The following is a 17,418-nucleotide window of genomic DNA, read 5'->3' as shown; positions in this document are numbered from 1 at the left end:
AGTAAGTGGTGTCAGAAGCTGCTAGGCTGCATGTGTTTAAAATTGCTGTTCAATCAAGGATTCAGTTCTGACTGGGATCATAGTAATGCTTCATAAGGAGATAGCATTGAATTTCATAGACATTCCCACCACAGTTGGTGGCATCGTTACAAGGGGTACAGGTTGATTGCTTCACAAGCTGACTGTATTATGAGGAGACTTATTACAGCTCACCAAATCAAAATGGTTGAAAAGACTGGCAGAGTGTGCTTTCCTTAGTTTATGTGCTTTGGCTCCTAACCGGTCCGAGTTGAGAGAGCCAACACAGAATCAATCTGCAAATTATTTGTAAGCCAGTGAAGTATGACTTTATATTCTAGGATTATCATGTTTAGGTCTTTTTGTTAACAAGGAGGAATGGTTTTAGAGACAAATGCTCCCTCAAATTAAAAAGAGAGAAACAAGTGTAGCCTGGCTTTATTATGTGAAGATAATGTCAAGAGTTGCTTTAGGGCTTCTTCACACAGAGCTTTTATCCTGCTATTGAGATTGCTTGCTCATGGAGGTTTACAGGTCCCATTCATGATGTTGTCAACCTCCAGGGAGCATCCAGAGGTATTTCCTGTTTATTCCATCTCAAAAAGATCCAGAAATAATGAACTAACAAATTAAGTTGGATCGTAACGCTAGTAAAACAGCCACTAGATGGCACTGTTTCATTGAGCTCTACGGAACCTCAAAAATTAAAAACTTCCCCGCTCAGCAACCACGAGGTCACAGTCTGGGAGCCCACTGTAAATGTGGAAAGGCTCCACAATGGGAGGACTGTGGGTTTTTTCTTTAATGTAAAGGCCATGTTAGAAATAGGATCCTTCTGATAGATTTCCATTCACGCTAAAAACAAATTTCATGAACATAGTCGTATTAAGCCAGCATTCCCCATACTACTGATATCTGGCCCAGATTTATTTTTAGCTTAATGTTAAAGGTGTGCTTCAGCTGATACTTTCTCCCAGTGCCCTCTCATTCCTGTTGCCCAGCTCATCATCAGCACTCAGTGGAGGACACCAATGGTGATGCTTTTGGGATCCCCCTGTACTTGTCAGTTGTGACACAAGCCATACCAGGGAATTCCAGTGCATTCTAATTCCCACCCATGGATTTTGCTGTTCCCCATGTCCTGAAACAGAGGAGTGGGGGAGGGAGTCAATGCTGCATGAGGCTTCCTCATGCCAACAGGAATAGAGTGGTTGAGGAATGAAACATGGTGACTTAATATTTAGTTAGTTAGTTTATTAATCACCCATCAGGCTGGTCACCCAGCCACTCTGGGCGATGTACAACAATAAAAACAGTTCATACAATAAAATTCAGCATTAAAAGCACCCCAAATGCCTGCCTGAACAACCACGTTTGTAATGTGTGGTGGAAGCTCATTAAAGGGGGGGCATGGCGGAGTTCCCCAGGGAGGGAGTTCCACAGAGTGGGGGCCACCACAGAGAAGGCCCTCTCCCTCGTCCTCACCAGCCTAGCTGTCCTTGCTGATGGGACAGAGAGAAGGCCATCCGAGGCTGATCTTGTTGAGCGGCCTATCTGGTGTTGATGGAGGCGCTCCTTGAGATAGGCTGGGCCAGAACTGTATAGGGTTTTAAAGGTCAAAACCAACACCTTGAATTTGGCCCGGAAAACAACTTGGTAGCAAGTACAGCTCCTTCAGCACTGGAGTGATGTGATCTCGCTGGCGGCTGCTTTTAATCAGGCGAGCTGCTGCGTTCTTTACCAGCTGCAGCTAATACAATCAGTGATTGGAAGCCCCTAAACTTGGAGGTGTCTGATCATCCAGTGTAGGGCAGGAGGAGTAGTGGAGGTGATATTCACCTCCCTACCCTCCCGCCCGGCAGATTTCTCTAGATGGGTGCTTTGTAGTGCAAGGGAAGGAGGCACAGGATACATTATATCCTGGCCTCTCCAGCCTGTTCCCTTCCCACCCACTGGGATGCTTCCTTTCCTTGTCCTCCGAGGTCACTTTTCCGATCTCTGAGGGCAGTTGGCGTGGTTCTTTCCACACCGACTGTGAGGGGGCAGGGGAAGAAGGTTGGATCTCTGACTGCCCCTTCTGAGGTGGGTGTGCTGCCTCCATGGTCGTGCTTGCCCAGGGATCATAGGATTGCTCTTGAAGGCACATTTCAGACCCTTTCTTGTTAGCACGCTAGTGTACCTCAACATGTAGTTTGGGAATTACATTAGAGGGCAAATACAGCATGAGAGAAAACTCACTTGAAGTTATTGTTGAAAATGCTAAATTATCTCAACACTATCCACAGTAAACATTTTACATTTTAGCTGTTGGATGGTTTATTTGACATCTGTGGTAGGTCTCTGTGTGTGGCTTTTATGTTGCCCCTTTCTTTGTCATTTTTGGGCCAGTACTTTATTTCATTTTTGCCATGATTTTTGTATGTGAAACAAAACAACATACTGAGTTCATTTGCATGTCCAATAAACTAGAGTGGGTTGTGTCAGCACAGCATATTGTGATGTCCAAACCTGGCGAAGACAATTCAGTGCACTTTGTTAACCAAGCACAAGCCACCCTGAGAATGCATGGCTTGCTGGGCTATTAAGGGTGGCTTGTTCTCAGGATGGCTTGTTGTGACATGCGAACCGAGCAGCATGGCTTGTCAGGGGGGCTATAGAGCCGCCTGGCAAGAGTGGCAAAAAGCCTGGCTGCTCCTCAAAATCTCGCTAGTGTTGCCTCTAGCCTCTCTCCTCCATCAGTGATGTCCTCCCATCCAGAAATATCAAAATGGCACTTGGAAATGTCTGTAACTCATTTGCAACCTTTAAAAAAAATCGGTGCTTCAGAAGTGCACAAGTGCGTTTGTAATTTCTCTTCAAAAGTTTTCCCAGTGCTTCTCAAGTGCAGATGTATTCGTACTTTTTATTATTATTTTTCCCCTGGTCCTTCGCAAGTGTGAAAGTGCACTGATTCACCTGTCTGCTGTGTACAGTCTGCAGTAATACAGTTGCATCATCAATTTCCTTGTAAGTTACGTACTCCACTTCAGGACTTCTCCTGACAGCTTTCAGAGTTCACTAGGAAGGGAAGTGCCAAAGTAGAGTAGATAGCAGATTGTGCAAAGCAGACAGGTGAATTAGTACACTTGTGAAGGACCAGGAAAAAAAACAAAAAAATTACGAACACATTTGCACACTTGAGAAGAACCCCCAAAGAAAAGGGGGGGGGAAGCTTTCGAATGAACTAATTGCTCCAAAAAGGGGTCGAGATCAGGGGAGGGTGGGGAGCCAGTAAACTCTGAGTTGCCAATTTCATGCTCCAGTTCATCTTGAACTCACACTTGTCAGTTTCCTCCCCCACTTTGGCACTTCTCTTGGCCCCAAACTCTGAAAGCGGCAGCTGAACAGGACAGAGATATTGGGGCAGGCAGGTGCAATTACTGCTGGAACTGCAGTAATTCCATTACTGTGGGTGTAATTACTGCAGGAGTGTGGATGTACTTACTGTAAAAATTGGTTCATTTTTTAATTTTAATTTTTCTGTCATTCGTAAGTGCACACTTGTGACCAACAGGAAAATGTTGTTGTTGTTGTTGTTTTAATGAATCCATTTGCATATTCCCAAAGCACCTAATTTTTTTTTTAAGGTTGGAAATGGAAAAGTTGCGCTAAAAAGGGGTAGTGATCAGAGTGGGGCTGGAAGCCGGAAAAGTTTCCCTCCATAGGGATGATGGTACAGGAGGGGTTGTGCCACAAAGGCCCTCGGGATACATGCTGGGAGTGGGCGGGAAGACTAAGGAAAGATGCAACGGCAAGCCACAGAGTGCCCAATCGTCTATCAGGAGTAATTTGGGTTTGCAAACAAGCAACCAACCCACGATGGCTTATTTTCATGGTGGCTTATTGTGACATGTGAACTGATTCACTGTGAATTGAGAATTGAATAACAGTAAAATATAAACTACTAGGTTATGGGAGCAAGGCAGCCCCTGCCCCCTCCCCCCGATATCTGAACCCTGCTTAGGGTGTTTCCTGTCCTGACTAGGCATGAGGCCTAGGGGAAGTGTCCTGTAACATGATGCTCACTGTCTGTCCTGGGTCCCATCAGGCAAGGCAGAAGTCATGTCTGAATCTTGGATAACACATGCAGGAAGTGCTGGTATAAGGAGCTAAGGACCACATTGAACTGAGGCCTTGAGCCTGGCAGAGCCTGGTCTTTCAGTGGCTCCACCTGTGCTGGATGCTGACTGTAGTATTTAAAGGGCCAGTGTCTGTTTGTCCAGTATCATGCTCCTGCATGGCTGAGGTACAGGAGAAGCTGCAGGGGAGTCTTCCTCAGAGTCTGATATTGATGGGAGAGTTACCTCCTCAGGCCGAGATGATATAGAAAAGGATGCCAAGGCTCCCTCTGAAGTGGTGTGATCTGTGACTCATCTGAATCAGAGTCCTCCTCAGGGTTATGCAGAGCCTCAGAATTAGGGGAGATGATACTTCCACACTCAGTATTTACTCTGGAATAACCACACTTCCTTCATTATTTTTTTATGAGTGCCTTGACTACCATTCCCTTGGTGGAAAGGTGGGGTATAACCTGAATAAATAAAATAAATGTGATGGGGCCTCTACATGATGTTGTCATCAAACTGTTGTTCTCCTGTATTTTCCCATGTTCTCTGTCCCTTTTGAAAACTCAGGAAATCCAGCTTAATAACAATTGAACAGTTGTGTGATCTCCATAGATCTTTTAATTTGCAGTAAACACCCTTTTGAGTATTTTTTAATGAAATATTTGCACAATAGTGCTTAAATGAAAAGTTTTTATCACAAAACTACAAACACAATTTTTTTTAAAAAACGGCCTGAGTTCAAATTATAGAATTGGTTACCAAAAAACCCCTGATTAAAAAGATTGTGTACTCAGAATTGTCCCCTCCTCACCCACATCTCTGTTTCATGCCCACTACATGCAATTCTGCACATAGCTTGCAGCAGAAGAGTGGTGATGGAGTAGTACTAGGAGCTGCTAGTCTCAAACACCCCTAGACAAATAATCTTTTCAGAACTGGGAAGAAAGAGTTAATCCTATTCTTTTCCCATATATACTGAAACTGATAGCAGCTTCAGCTATGGTAAATGAGCTATAGCATTTTAAGCTTTTCCAAAAACTGTGAAGGAGAATAAGAAGAAATAACAAGTCCCTTGAGTGAAAGTTCTCTCCCCTCCCACTCCCAGTTTCTTAGGTGGCAGGCTGTAATGCTGTGCCAATTTCCATTCAGGGAATCTACATGTGATTTTGTCTTCTTAATGTGCACATTTCTGTTACAATAAAAAAGCAATGGTGCCCAAATAAAGTACTAGCAAGGGTTCAGCGAAGTACACATTGAGGAAAAAAATCACCATGATAATCTGCTAACAATAATGCCTCTCAGAGGTGTTTAGTTTATCTCAGTTCTTCACGAAAGCTAAACTTTTTTCCAGCTAGGCATGACCCAAGAGATATTTCCCATCTCAGTGGCTGTCCCCAACAGAAAACTTGCCTGTGTGTTGTCTGGCTTCACAAGCAGGACTCTTCAGTATCTCCTCCTTCCTTCTCCCCTCCTGGTTCTTTCCTCTGTTCTTATATCCTGCCCCTTGTTTCCTTGACTCATTAGCTGCACCTGGCAGCCAGTTCTCACCTCCTTTGGGAGTGCTGTAATCACATCCAGGTGTGGTGAGAAGGGTAGCCAAATGTTCACCCCTACATGGCTTCTCACACACCCCTTCCCTTAAAGAAATTGCCCCTTCATCCCCTCTGGCAGCTACTGAGTTTGTCATCGAATGGGACAAGAAATCTGCATTAGTATGTTTACTTCCAGACCTGTGCTTCATGGTAAACACAGGTCTATCATCCACCGCTGTACCTGAGCATTGTGACAGCTCATGATATAGAGCCAACAGAGTGCTGCATAGTCTGTAATTATAACAAGGGGTTGTTCAGCAGATAGTATTGTAAAGCACATATAAACCACTTCATAGCCAGAGCTTCCTTTTCTACTGTTGAGTCGTTGTATTCTCTATGTAACAGTTTTCTATTAGGTATAGGACTGGATATTCTATTCCCTCATATTCCTGAGAGAGAACTGCCCCAATTCCTACCTCTGAAGCATCGGTGGCTAGTATGAAAAGACTTTAAAAGACCGGGCCTTTGAGTACTGGAGGGTGCACCAGTATTGAAATTACTGTATCCATTGCTTTTTGACACTCCTCAGTCCAAGGCAGGGGTTCCTTCACTTTCTTTTGAAGCAAATCTGTTAATGAAGCTGTTAAAGTAGCAAATCGGAGTACAAATCTGCTATAGTAACCCATCAGCCCCAAGAACTGCCGCACTTGCTTTTTTGTGGATGGAATGGGAAGCCCTTGTAAAGCCCTTCTTTTACTCACTACAGGCTGTGCTTCCCCTTCTCCCACTAGATAACCTATGTACTGAACCTTGGTCTTTACCACATGGCATTTAGCTGGGTTGAGATGTAGGCCAGCTGCCTCGGTGGTTGTGAAGACCAACTCAAGATGATGTAGATGGTCCTCCCATGTTTTGCCATATATAATCACATCATCAATGTAAGCAGTGGCAAAATCTCGAAAGGGAGCCAACAAAAAATATACCAATCTTTGAAAGGTGGCTGCTGCCCCTTTTAACCCAAATGGCATTGTCCTGAGTTGTTATAAACCCCATGGAGTAGCAAAAGCTGTCTTTTCTTTAGACTCAGGAGTGAGGGAAATCTGCCAGTAGCCTTTAGTCATGTCCAGAGTGATCAGATATCCAGCTTCTCCCAGATGGTGTAGTAAGGTATCTCCATAGTATAAACATCAAAACAAGATATCTGATTCATAGCTCTAAAGTCAATGCAGAGTCTTATAGCACCCCTGGGCTTTGGCACAATCACTATTTGACTTTACCAAGGACTGTGGAGGGCTCTATCACTTTTAGCCTGAGCATCTCATGCACCTCATTTTTTACTGGCTCCCACAGTTTCCTTGGTAGAGTTCTCAAAGGAGTTCTTACCACTTTACCATGTCAGTCCTAACCTCATGACATATAACTGGTGTCCATCCTGGCAAGATAGAGAACAAGGCTCAATACTTCTTCAGGAGTTGTTCAACCTGCTGGTGCTGCTGTCCTGTTAAATGTGATGGGTCTGTCGTAGGCAAGGTTTCCTCCCCATCCTTTTTCCTAGGCAAGAAACACTCTTCCCCAGGAGGAGGACAAGAGTCCCAAGAGCACCTCCCCTTCTCTCCATTTTTTTGAAATGATGGATATGCAGGTTCATCACCTGGGAGCGGGTCCGTCCCACCTTCACCTCCTAATTGGTAGGGCCTAATTTCCGCAGAACTTCATAGGGTCCTTGCCAAGGGTCCCCCCGACTCATCCCTAATACTCTACATGAGACCAACACCTTCTTACCAGGTAATAAAGTCCGTTCTTTGGCATGGCAGTCATAATATTGTTTTTGGCATTTCTGTGCCTCCTGTAACTGTCTCCGGGCCAGTTTACTCATGTCTGACAACTGTGTCTGCAAGTGTTGGATATATGGCTCCACTGCCATCTCCCCTTGGGTTTCCAAACCCACCCACCTGTCTGCCAGTAGTGCCAAAAGTCCATGTACCTTATATGGCCATATAATAATTGAAATGGGGCCATCTTCAATTATTCCTGAGGCACCTCTCTGGTGGCAAACATAAGGGGATCTAGGTAACTGTTCCACTGGGCATGGTGCTCATCTGCACACTTCCTTATCATGGATTTTAAAGTTTGATTAAATCTCTCTACCAACCCATCCGATTGAGGATGGTAGACTGATGGTCTCAGATGTTTTATTTGCAGCAGCTGACAAAGTTGGGTGAACACCAGAGACATAAAGCTCCTCCCTTGATCTGGGATTATTTCCCTGGGTATTCCTATCTGTGAAAATAGGTTCACTGGAGCCCTTGCCACCCCAGCGGCTTTCATGGGCCTCATGGGATATACTTCGGGAAACCTAGTTGCATAGTCCACTATAACCAGCACAAAGCGGTTCCTCCTAGCTGTTCTGTCCAGAGGGCCAATGAAGTCCATTCCTTTTTTTGAAAAAGGCTCCCCCACTATGGGCATTAACTGTAAGGGGGCTGGAGCAGGAGGTTGAGAACTAGCCTCTGACACTGCTCACAGGAGCTGCAAAACGTCTTCTTCCCCTATAGAGGGCCAAAAGAAGTACCACAACAATCTTGCTAGTGTTTTTGCTACCCCAAATGACCTGCCCATCTAGAACTATGGGTCTGATACAAGGCCTCTTGTCTACACCTACGAGGCAATAGTATTTGCTGAATTATTTGCCCTGTTGGGGAAGAGCAGGTCACCATCATACTCCTCTCACTAGTTCAAAGCAGGGTTCCCTCTGGGCTCTTCTTCCATCAACAACCTCTCCATCCCTTATAGCCACCATGTCCCTTACCTTTTGTAAGGAGGCATCTTGTGTTTGCCAGTCTTGAAACTCTGGGTCATGTCCCCAAAGAACAGCAGACTCTTCTAGAGGGACTCCCTGTGATGTAGAGGCTCCTTCTTCTGCTGCGGGTTCTGAAAGAAAAGCCACTCCTGCCCCTTCTTCTTGTGGAGTACATTTTTCTGCCAGTACTTGTTTCCAAAAAGGAAAATCTCTTCCCAGGAGTACGTCACTGAGTAAGTCTGATGCTACAGACACTATTAAGGAGGCTTCATACGGTCCAACCTCTGTGGTTGCCAGCACAGAGAACATGAACCCTTATCTCCATGAATACACTTCAGGGCCCGAGGACCCAATTTGGGGACCCCAGAGGGCACCAGGTTTGCGCTCACTATTGTCATGGCACTTCCCAAATCTAGGAGAGCCTTTATGGTCTGGCCCCATAATTGAGCCTGCACCAACAAAGGGGCATCTTCCTTTGCCTTCACATAACCAGTCCATGTTGCAGACTCCAGGTAATCACGTTCCATCATGGGGTAATCTCTTTGATAATGTCCAATCTACGCACAAGTAAAACAGGATCCCTGTGACTTCTCCCAAGTTGGGGTCCTCTCTGTTAGGACCCTTTCGTTCCCTGTTTCCCAAGCTGGGATGCTTGCTTCAGCTCCCCCTCCTCCCTACATAGGAGTCTTTCCCTTCCATGTGGGCAAAATATTATACCTGGATTGGCCTTTCCATTCCCCTGCAGGATCAGGACCCCTGGGTTGTCCTCTCTCACCTCCCGTGTATCTGCCCTCTGAGCCTCTGGGTCATCTCTCTTCCTTACTATCTCCAGTGGCTTATCAGTTGTTGCCTTTTCTAAGCTGACAAAAGACATTTCAGCAACTAGAAAATTGTCGATAAGGCTAGTAGCATTTTCCAACTTGGGCGGACAATGGCATATGACCCAGGACCGGCATTTAGGGGGCATCACTTGCAAGAATTGTTCAACAGCAACTTTGTCCATTACAGCTGCCCCATCTGGACCTGAAGGTTTTAACCATTGCCATGCCAGTTCTTCTAGGGCAGTGACAGTTTCATGGGGAGTCTCTTCTTTGGCTCTGACAGAGCTCCTAAACCCTTGCCTGTAAGTTTCTTCAGTTATTTGATATTTATCCAAAATGGCTGCCTTTACCTTGTCATAGTCTGAGGCATCAGCATTATTAAGAGACCTGTGTACTGTTTGGCCTATTAGATAAGGAGCTAGCAACAATGCTCAGTGTGCTCTAGGCCACCTGGCCACTGCAGCAACATGCTCAAAGGTCACTAAATAAGCTTCTGTGTCATCCTGCTTGGACAACTTTGCCACCCGAAGAGGCGAGCTCGGTTATGGTGGCTTTAGAGCTCCCACTTGTGCCTGGCCGTCACCTTCTGGGTTGGACTCAATGGTCTTATAGGCCCCTTCCGACCCTACTATTCTATGATTCAATGATTCTATGATTGTATTTGTGCTTGTTCTGCTCCAGATGGAGCCACTGGCCCCTTTAAGGCTGCTGTTTCCCTTACCAGGGCTTCTAGGGCTACCTGTTGACTCAGTACTAGTCATTCCAACAATTCTCCCTGAGATTTTGCCATCTACTCCCCAAATGCAGCAAAATCCATTTTTCCTTCCCCGGGTTTATATTCCTGAAAAAACAGGGAATAAATTCTTCCCCATTCAGGCCACCACTTGTGATAAGCTGCTAACAATAATGCCTCTCAGAGATGTTTAGTTTCTCTCAGTTCTTTGAGAAAGCTAAATATTTTTCCAGCTAGGCACTACCCAAGATATAGCTGGCGCATCACAGATGCTAAGTTTTTTGCAAAGATATTTCCCATCTCAATGGCTACCCCAACAGAAAACTTGCCTGTATGTTGTCTGGCTTCACAAACAGGACTTTTCAGTATCTCCTCCTTCCTCCTCCCCTCCTGGTTCTTTCCTCTGCTCTTATATCTTGCCCATTGTTGCTTTGGTTCATTAACTGCACCTGGCAGCCAGCTCTCATCTCCTTTGGGAGTGCTGTAATTACGTCCGGGGGTGGGCGTGAGGAGGCTAGCCAAATGTTCACCCCCTATATGGCTTCTCACAATCACATTCTGAGCCAGTGATCAGTTTGCTGTCTTCACAGCAGCAGTTTCCACTCCTAAAAAGACAAGTTGCCATTCAGTTATGTATATGGGTTGACTCTTCAGCACCCAATTCCAACTTTCCACTGGAGGCAGTGCTACAATAGTGTGGTGGAGCTTGGGGCTTTTGTCCAACTGGGAGCTTCCATGGATGGCCCATTTCACACTGAAAGCTATGTACTGGTTTGGATGAGGCCATGCTGTTCTTCACCATGGTATTACAGTCTACCCTCTGACTGGATGTGTGAATGGGGGCTCAGCTGTGCAAGTAGTTTTTCCTACATGTCAGTAACGCTGCTTTCGATTTTGGCCACAGATAGCAGCCCTACACTGCCCTTAGCAATGCCGAAGGTTATGTAGCCCTTGGCTACTCCCAAGCACACCTCCTTGGAATGAGCAGGGTTTATTCAGATGCTATCATCAATAAATCTGGTCTTCTGTGCTTGTGGTATTGACTTAATTAGTTTTAATATTGCAATGCTGATATAGCAGTCTTTGTTGTGAATGATTGCCATTTCAAAATAGCTTATCTGGTCTCAGGTAATGCCTCTCTTACTGATATAATTGAAATGTAGTATATTCTTCCTCATCTTTCCCCAACTTGGCACCCTCCAGATGTGTTGGATTAGAACTCCCATTATTCACATCCATATTTATTTATTTACTTCTGTACTGCCCAGTAGCTCTCTAGGCAGTTCACAAAAATTAAAACCAAAAAGCACACAGTAAAACAATATAAAATATAGAAACATTAAAACCATAATATAACAATATAACCAGAATAAAACCTAGCAGCAATGCAGAGATTTAAAATACAGATTTAAAACAGCAAAGCTAAAAGACTAGAAAGCTAAAATACTAAAGTGCCTGGGAGAATAAAAAGATCTTCACCTGCTGCCAGAAGGAATACAGTGTAGGTGCCAGGCAAACCTCACTAGGGAGCTCATTCCACAGCCGGGGTGCCACAGCAGAAAAGGCCGTCTTCCTAGTAGCCACCTGCCTCACTTCCTTTGGCAGAGGCTCATGGAGAAGGACCGCTGAGGATGATCTTAAGGTCTGGGCAGGCACATATGGGAGGAGGCAATCCTTCAGATAACCTGGCCCCAAGCTGTTAAGGACTTTGAATGTTAATACCAGCACTTTGAATCAGGCCTAGAAATGGACTGGCAGCCAGTGCAGCTGGAAAGGTACCAGCGTAATATGAGCTCGTTGGCCAGACCCTGTTGACAATCTTGCTGACCTATTTTGGACCAGCTGAAGTTTCCAGACCATTTTCAACGGCAGCCCCATATATAACACATTGCAGTACTCCAGACGAGAAGTTATCAGAGAATGGATAACTGTAGCTAGGCTATCTCTGTCCAGATAAGGGCATAGTTGGTATACCAGCCTAAGCTGATAAAAAGTGCTCCATGCCACTGCGTTTGCCTGTGCCTCAAGTGACAGTTCTGGGTCCAAGAGCACCCCCAAACTACGAACCTGATCCTTTAGGGGGAGTGCAACCCCCTCCAGAACAGGTTGACTATCACCTAGCCAGGCAGATGAACCACCCACTAACAGCACCTCCATCTTGTCTGGATTGAGTTACCATGCCCAGGCCCTGATGCAGAACAGCCACTGCCTCACCTGGGTTTGATGAGAAAGTGACATAGAGCTGAGTGTCATCCGCATATTGATGGCACCTCAGCCCACACCTCCGGATAACCTTCCCCAGCGGTTTCATGTAGATGTTAAACAGCATGGGGGATAAAATAGAGCCCTGTGGAACCCCATGGCATAATTGCCATGGCACAGAGCAATAATCCCCCAGCACCACCTTCTAGAGTCGGCCATCCAAGTAGGAGCGGAACCACTGCAGTGTAGTGCCTCCAACTCCCAACCGAGGCAACCTATCCAGAAGGATACCATGGTCTGAAAGGTCCAGGAGAATCAATAGGGTCGCATTTCCCCTGTCCCTCTCCTGGCACAGGGCGACCAAGGCAGTTTCCATTCCAAAACCAGGCCTGATGCCTGATTGAAATGGATCTAGATAATGCGTTTCATTCAAGAGTGCCTGGAGCTGTCCTGCAACCACCCGCTCAAGCACCTTGCCCAGGAAGGGGATGTTGGCCACTGGCCTATAATTGTTAACATCCTCTGGGTCCAGGTTAGGCTTTTTCAGGAGTGGTCTGATTATTGCCTCTTTTAAAGAGGCCAGCACCACTCCCTCTCTCAAGGAGGAATTTACAATCTCCTGGACCCAGCCATACATCCCCTCCTTATTTGATTTAATAAGCCATGAAGGGCAAGGGTCAAGCACACAAGTGGTCGATCGGACTTGGCCAAGCACCTTGTCCGCATTCTCAGGCCTCAATAACTGAAACTCATCCAATAAAACTGGACCAGACGGTGCTGTGAATGCCTCTACCAATGGAACTGCATTATAAACTATGAAGATAAACATTGCAGTGGTTGTATATGTAGAAGTGTATGTTGACATTCAGTCTCTTAATTGATTTCAAGTTGTATCTATATTTACTCTTCTAGTTATATTTGAGATGTTACTATGGATTAACTTAGTGTAAGATAGCTTAAACTTAACAAGTACTTTATTTGCACCCATTAATATTCCTAAAATTTATTAATATCAGTGCCGCTTCTTACATCTTTATCTAAGGTGTTTTTTATATAAGGACTGCAGTGAAAACGCTGGTGTTAAGCGCTAAGTCAAGTTATAAAAAGGATATTGGCTTCAAAACTTAGATTTATTTACTTGTTTACCAAGTCCTTTGATGATTAGCAACATGTTGCACACAAATAATAGTTTTTTAAAGGCAAAGTGGGCAACTAGAAAAAATATTATAAAGATGATGGCTGTTTTTCTATTAAATTGGCATTGTACTTGAGATCTTAAAACTCTATCATATTTCATGTTTTTTTCACCTCTCAAATGCTATTGTTGTTTACATCTTAAAGCAGAAATGCTTTATTCTTATATTTCTTTTGTTCAAAAAACACTTTGCATAAATGAAACTTGTAGTAAAATAATTTATATTAACTACACTGCTTGATAAAACATCAATAATTTGGGGGCTTCTTCATACATACTACAGATTTAAACCCTAAAAAGATAATAATAACTGTCCAACCTGAGCATGCTGGTTGTTAGAGGGAAAATGTGGGAACCAGTTTGGTAGAGATCACAGCGCGGGGCAACCACAACTGCTCCCCATGGGTTTTTGTTTTAATTCCAGAGCATTGCTCTGTATGATGTGCACATGTAAGCCTGCTCCCAGATGCAGGACATACTGACTAGGCTGGGGTGATTGTGATCATTACCCATTACCAGTCATAAGTGGCTGACAGCAAAAACTAACATTTGCTCAAGCACAACCTGTTATTAAGTTTCAAGGATCAGGATGAGAGATGGGGTGTGTTCTTGATAGTTGGTGATAATACTGCAGCTTATTTATTTATATCAGAAAATTTCTATACCACTTTTCAGTTGTTCACAAAATCCTAACGCGGCATACAAGCTACTGACTACTGTGTTCCAAACTGTTGATGCTCATTTGCTTTGTCCCTTTTCTTTGTTTAGATTGTTATAATGGAAGTTCAAGGCCTAAAGTCACTAGCTGCCAGCCGTATTGTCTACTGCACAATGGAAGTGGAGGGAGGAGAGAAACTCCAAACAGACCAGGCTGAAGCTTCAAGACCACAGTAAGCTTTGTGCATTTATTTTTTCCCCATGAGGATGCATCTTCCATCTTCTGGGGAAATAATTTCCTAAAGTTGGGGCCACCTTAAAAAAAAAGAAAAGAAAAGAACTGGCAGGATACCAGGTTGGATGAAATTTGGATGAAAGTTGGGGTGCTAACTTGTTTATTGTACAGGTAATTAATGCAGTTTTTCACATCTTTAACATGGACTGTATAGTTGACAGATAATAAACAAAAACAGCGGTGCTGGTCTATGAGAAAAAAATTTATAGGGTTCAGCTATTGCTTGTTTGTCCCAGAATGCTAGGTGTACTCTGATACCTACAGCACTGACCTGACCAGTGACTAATTTATTCATTCTGTAATCTCCATTCTGAGACTGGTCTAAACTGCAGAACTCATGTCACAACATCTGTTCTTCCTTGTCCCCTGGAGTTTTTCCCCCCACTTAGCCTCTGGAGAACTCGAAAGCTTGTACCATCTTTTGTGGCATTTTGGTTGGTCTTAAAGGTATTGCCCAAGTGTGGATTTGGGGCTATACATGACAAAGATGTAGCATTTACTCTTCGGTTATTTTTAGTTTGGAATCTTACCTTAACCAAAAAAACCCAATTCAGACCTCGGACTAGTTTTGTACTCTTACTAAGAAGAGTATAAACTGATCTCATCTGATCTCGGGAGCTAAGCAGGATCAGCCCTGGTTAGTACTTGGATGGGAGACCGCCTTGGAATCAGGCTTCCTGCACTGAGCAGGGGGCTGGATTTCATGGTAGGCCCCTTTCTGTGACTCTCAATAGTGCTTTGCCAAAAATTTCTTCCACATTTTTTCAACCATTCTCATTCAATTTGACAGAAAAGGAATTGCTTTTGAAAAGAAATTCAAAAGAGACAAATGTTTTGGAGAAATTCTCATGGATTGGGTTCAGGGTTCTTGTGCTTACCTTACTTATGAGCTGGCTGAGAAGTGCATGTGAGTGTCCTCTCTTTCATTACACAGTCATTTCTCTGGCAACCTGTAGACTCCTTGGCTTCCAGCACATCAGTTAAAGCCCGAGGGAAGACATCATGGGGTCATTCCTCCCAGACGGCTTTTTTTCAGATCAGGAAGCACACACAGCACCCTTGGCCATCTCACAGTGATTTAGGGCCAATCTAAATGGAAACACTGTGTGAACCAATTTGGGCAAAATCTGCATTTTCACAGAATCTAATTAGCTCTTTCCATGGTACACATGGTGCTGTATTCCTTTGCTTCTGAAGTGTATACAGGAACTGAAGCCACATTCATTGGGGTGGGTGAGTCCCGCCGCAAGTAGAAATGAACGTCAGCAATTGCATAGGTGTAGGGAGCCAATGAGTGGAGGCTTGTTCCCCCTCCCTTGCGTGTTCAGTGAAGTGCAATGAAGGACTTATAGAATAGAATCATAGAATAGTAGGGTTGGAAGGGGCCTACAAGGCCATCGAGTCCAACCCCCTGCTCAGTGCAGGAATCCAAGTCAGAGCATCCCTGACAAATGGCTGTCCAGCCTCGTCTTAAAGGCCTCCAGTGTGGGAGAGCCCACCACCTCCCCAGGTAATTGGTTCCATTGCCGTATTGCTCTGACACTCAGGAAGTTTTTCCTGATGATCAGACAGAATCTGGCTTCCTGTAACTTGAGCCCATTATTCCGTGTCCTGCACTCTGGGATGATCAAGAAGAGATCCTGGCCTTCTTCTCTGTGACAACCTTTCAAGTACTTGAAGAGTGCTATCATATCTCCCCTCAGTCTTCTCTTCTCAAGGCTAAACATGCCCAGTTCTTTCAGTCTCTCTTCATAGGGCTTTGTTTCCAGTCCCCTGATCATCTTTGTTGCCCTCCTTTGAACCCTCTCCAGCTTGTCTGCATCCTTCTTAAAGTGTGGTGCCCAGAACTGGACACAGTACTCCAGATGAGGCCTAACCAGTGCTGAGTAGAGGGGAACTAGTACTTCCCGGGATTTGGAAGCGATGCTTCTATTAATGCAGCCCAAAATAGCATTTGCCTTTTTTGCAGCCACATCACATTGTTGGCTCATATTCAGCTTGTGATCGACGACAATTCCAAGATCCTTCTCGCTCGTAGTGTGGTTGAGCCACGTATCCCCCATCTTGTAACTGTGCATTTGGTTTCTTTTTCCTAGGTGCAGAACTTGGCATTTGTCCCTATTAAATGCCATTCTGTTGTTTTCTGCCCAGCACTCCAGTCTATCCAGATCACTTTGAATTTTGTTTCTGTCTTCCAAAGTATTAGCTATCCCTCCCAATTTTGTGTCATCTGCAATTTGATCAGCATTCCCTGCACCTCCTCCTCCAAGTCATTAATAAAAATGTTGAAGAGCACTGGGCCCAGGACTGAGCCCTGCGGTACCCCACTCGTTACCTCTCCCCAGCTTGAGAAGGTCCCATTGATAAGCACTCTTTGAGTCCGATTCTGTAGCCAACTGTGGATCCACATGATCGTTGTTTCATCTAGCCCACTTCGAGCAAGTTTGCTCATCAGGATATCATGGGGCACTTTGTCGAAAGCTTTGCTGAAGTCGAGGTATATGATGTCTACAGCATTCCCACGGTCTACAAGGGAGGTGACTTGATCAAAAAATGAGATCAGATTTGTCTGGCAGGACTTGTTTTTGACAAATCCATGTTGGCTTCGAGTAATCACGGCATTGTTGTCAAGGTGCTTCCAGATGGATTGCTTTATGATCTGCTCCAGAATTTTCCCAGGGATTGATGTCAGACTGACTGGTCTGTAGTTCCCAGGTTCCTCCTTTTTACCCTTTTTGAAGATAGGGACAACGTTAGCCCTCCTCCAGTCATCTGGCACTTCCCCGGTCCTCCATGATTTCTCAAAGAGAATAGACAGCGGTTCTGAGAGTTCTTCTGCCAGTTCCTTTATGACTCTAGGATGCAGTTCATCTGGCCCTGGAGATTTGAACTCATTCAAAGTAATGAGGTGTTCCTTGACCATATGCCTGTCGATCTCAAGCTGCAATCCTGCCCCTTCAGCCTGTACTTCGCCTTTGCCAGGGGGGTCATAGACCCTCTTTTGGGAGAAGACTGAGCCAAAGTAGGAATTGAGCACCTCTGCCTTTTCTTTGTCATCT

The 17,418-nt window shown here is 44.8% G+C and overlaps 1 protein-coding gene across 9 annotated transcripts in view; it reads left to right on the top strand.

Annotated features, from left to right (window-relative positions):
* The window catches only part of CADPS2 (calcium dependent secretion activator 2), a 441,065-nt gene that overhangs the window by 151,482 nt on the left and 272,165 nt on the right, over positions 1-17,418 (top strand). For all 9 annotated transcript variants that reach the window (XR_014784449.1, XR_014784448.1, XR_014784450.1 and 6 more), the window contains exon 6: positions 14,176-14,297. Coding sequence is in view for 6 of the 9 variants with exons in the window: in XM_084810861.1 (XP_084666987.1) it covers positions 14,176-14,297 (122 nt within the window). In the remaining 3 variants the exon portion in view is untranslated. The remainder of the gene's footprint in view (positions 1-14,175; positions 14,298-17,418) is intronic.

The sequence above is a fragment of the Heloderma suspectum genome, chromosome 7 (assembly GCF_057233095.1).
Source record: "Heloderma suspectum isolate Gila_16-S chromosome 7, 16-S_ref, whole genome shotgun sequence".
NCBI classification, from domain to species: domain Eukaryota; kingdom Metazoa; phylum Chordata; class Lepidosauria; order Squamata; family Helodermatidae; genus Heloderma; species Heloderma suspectum.
This window is presented reverse-complemented; position numbering and strand designations above follow the sequence as displayed.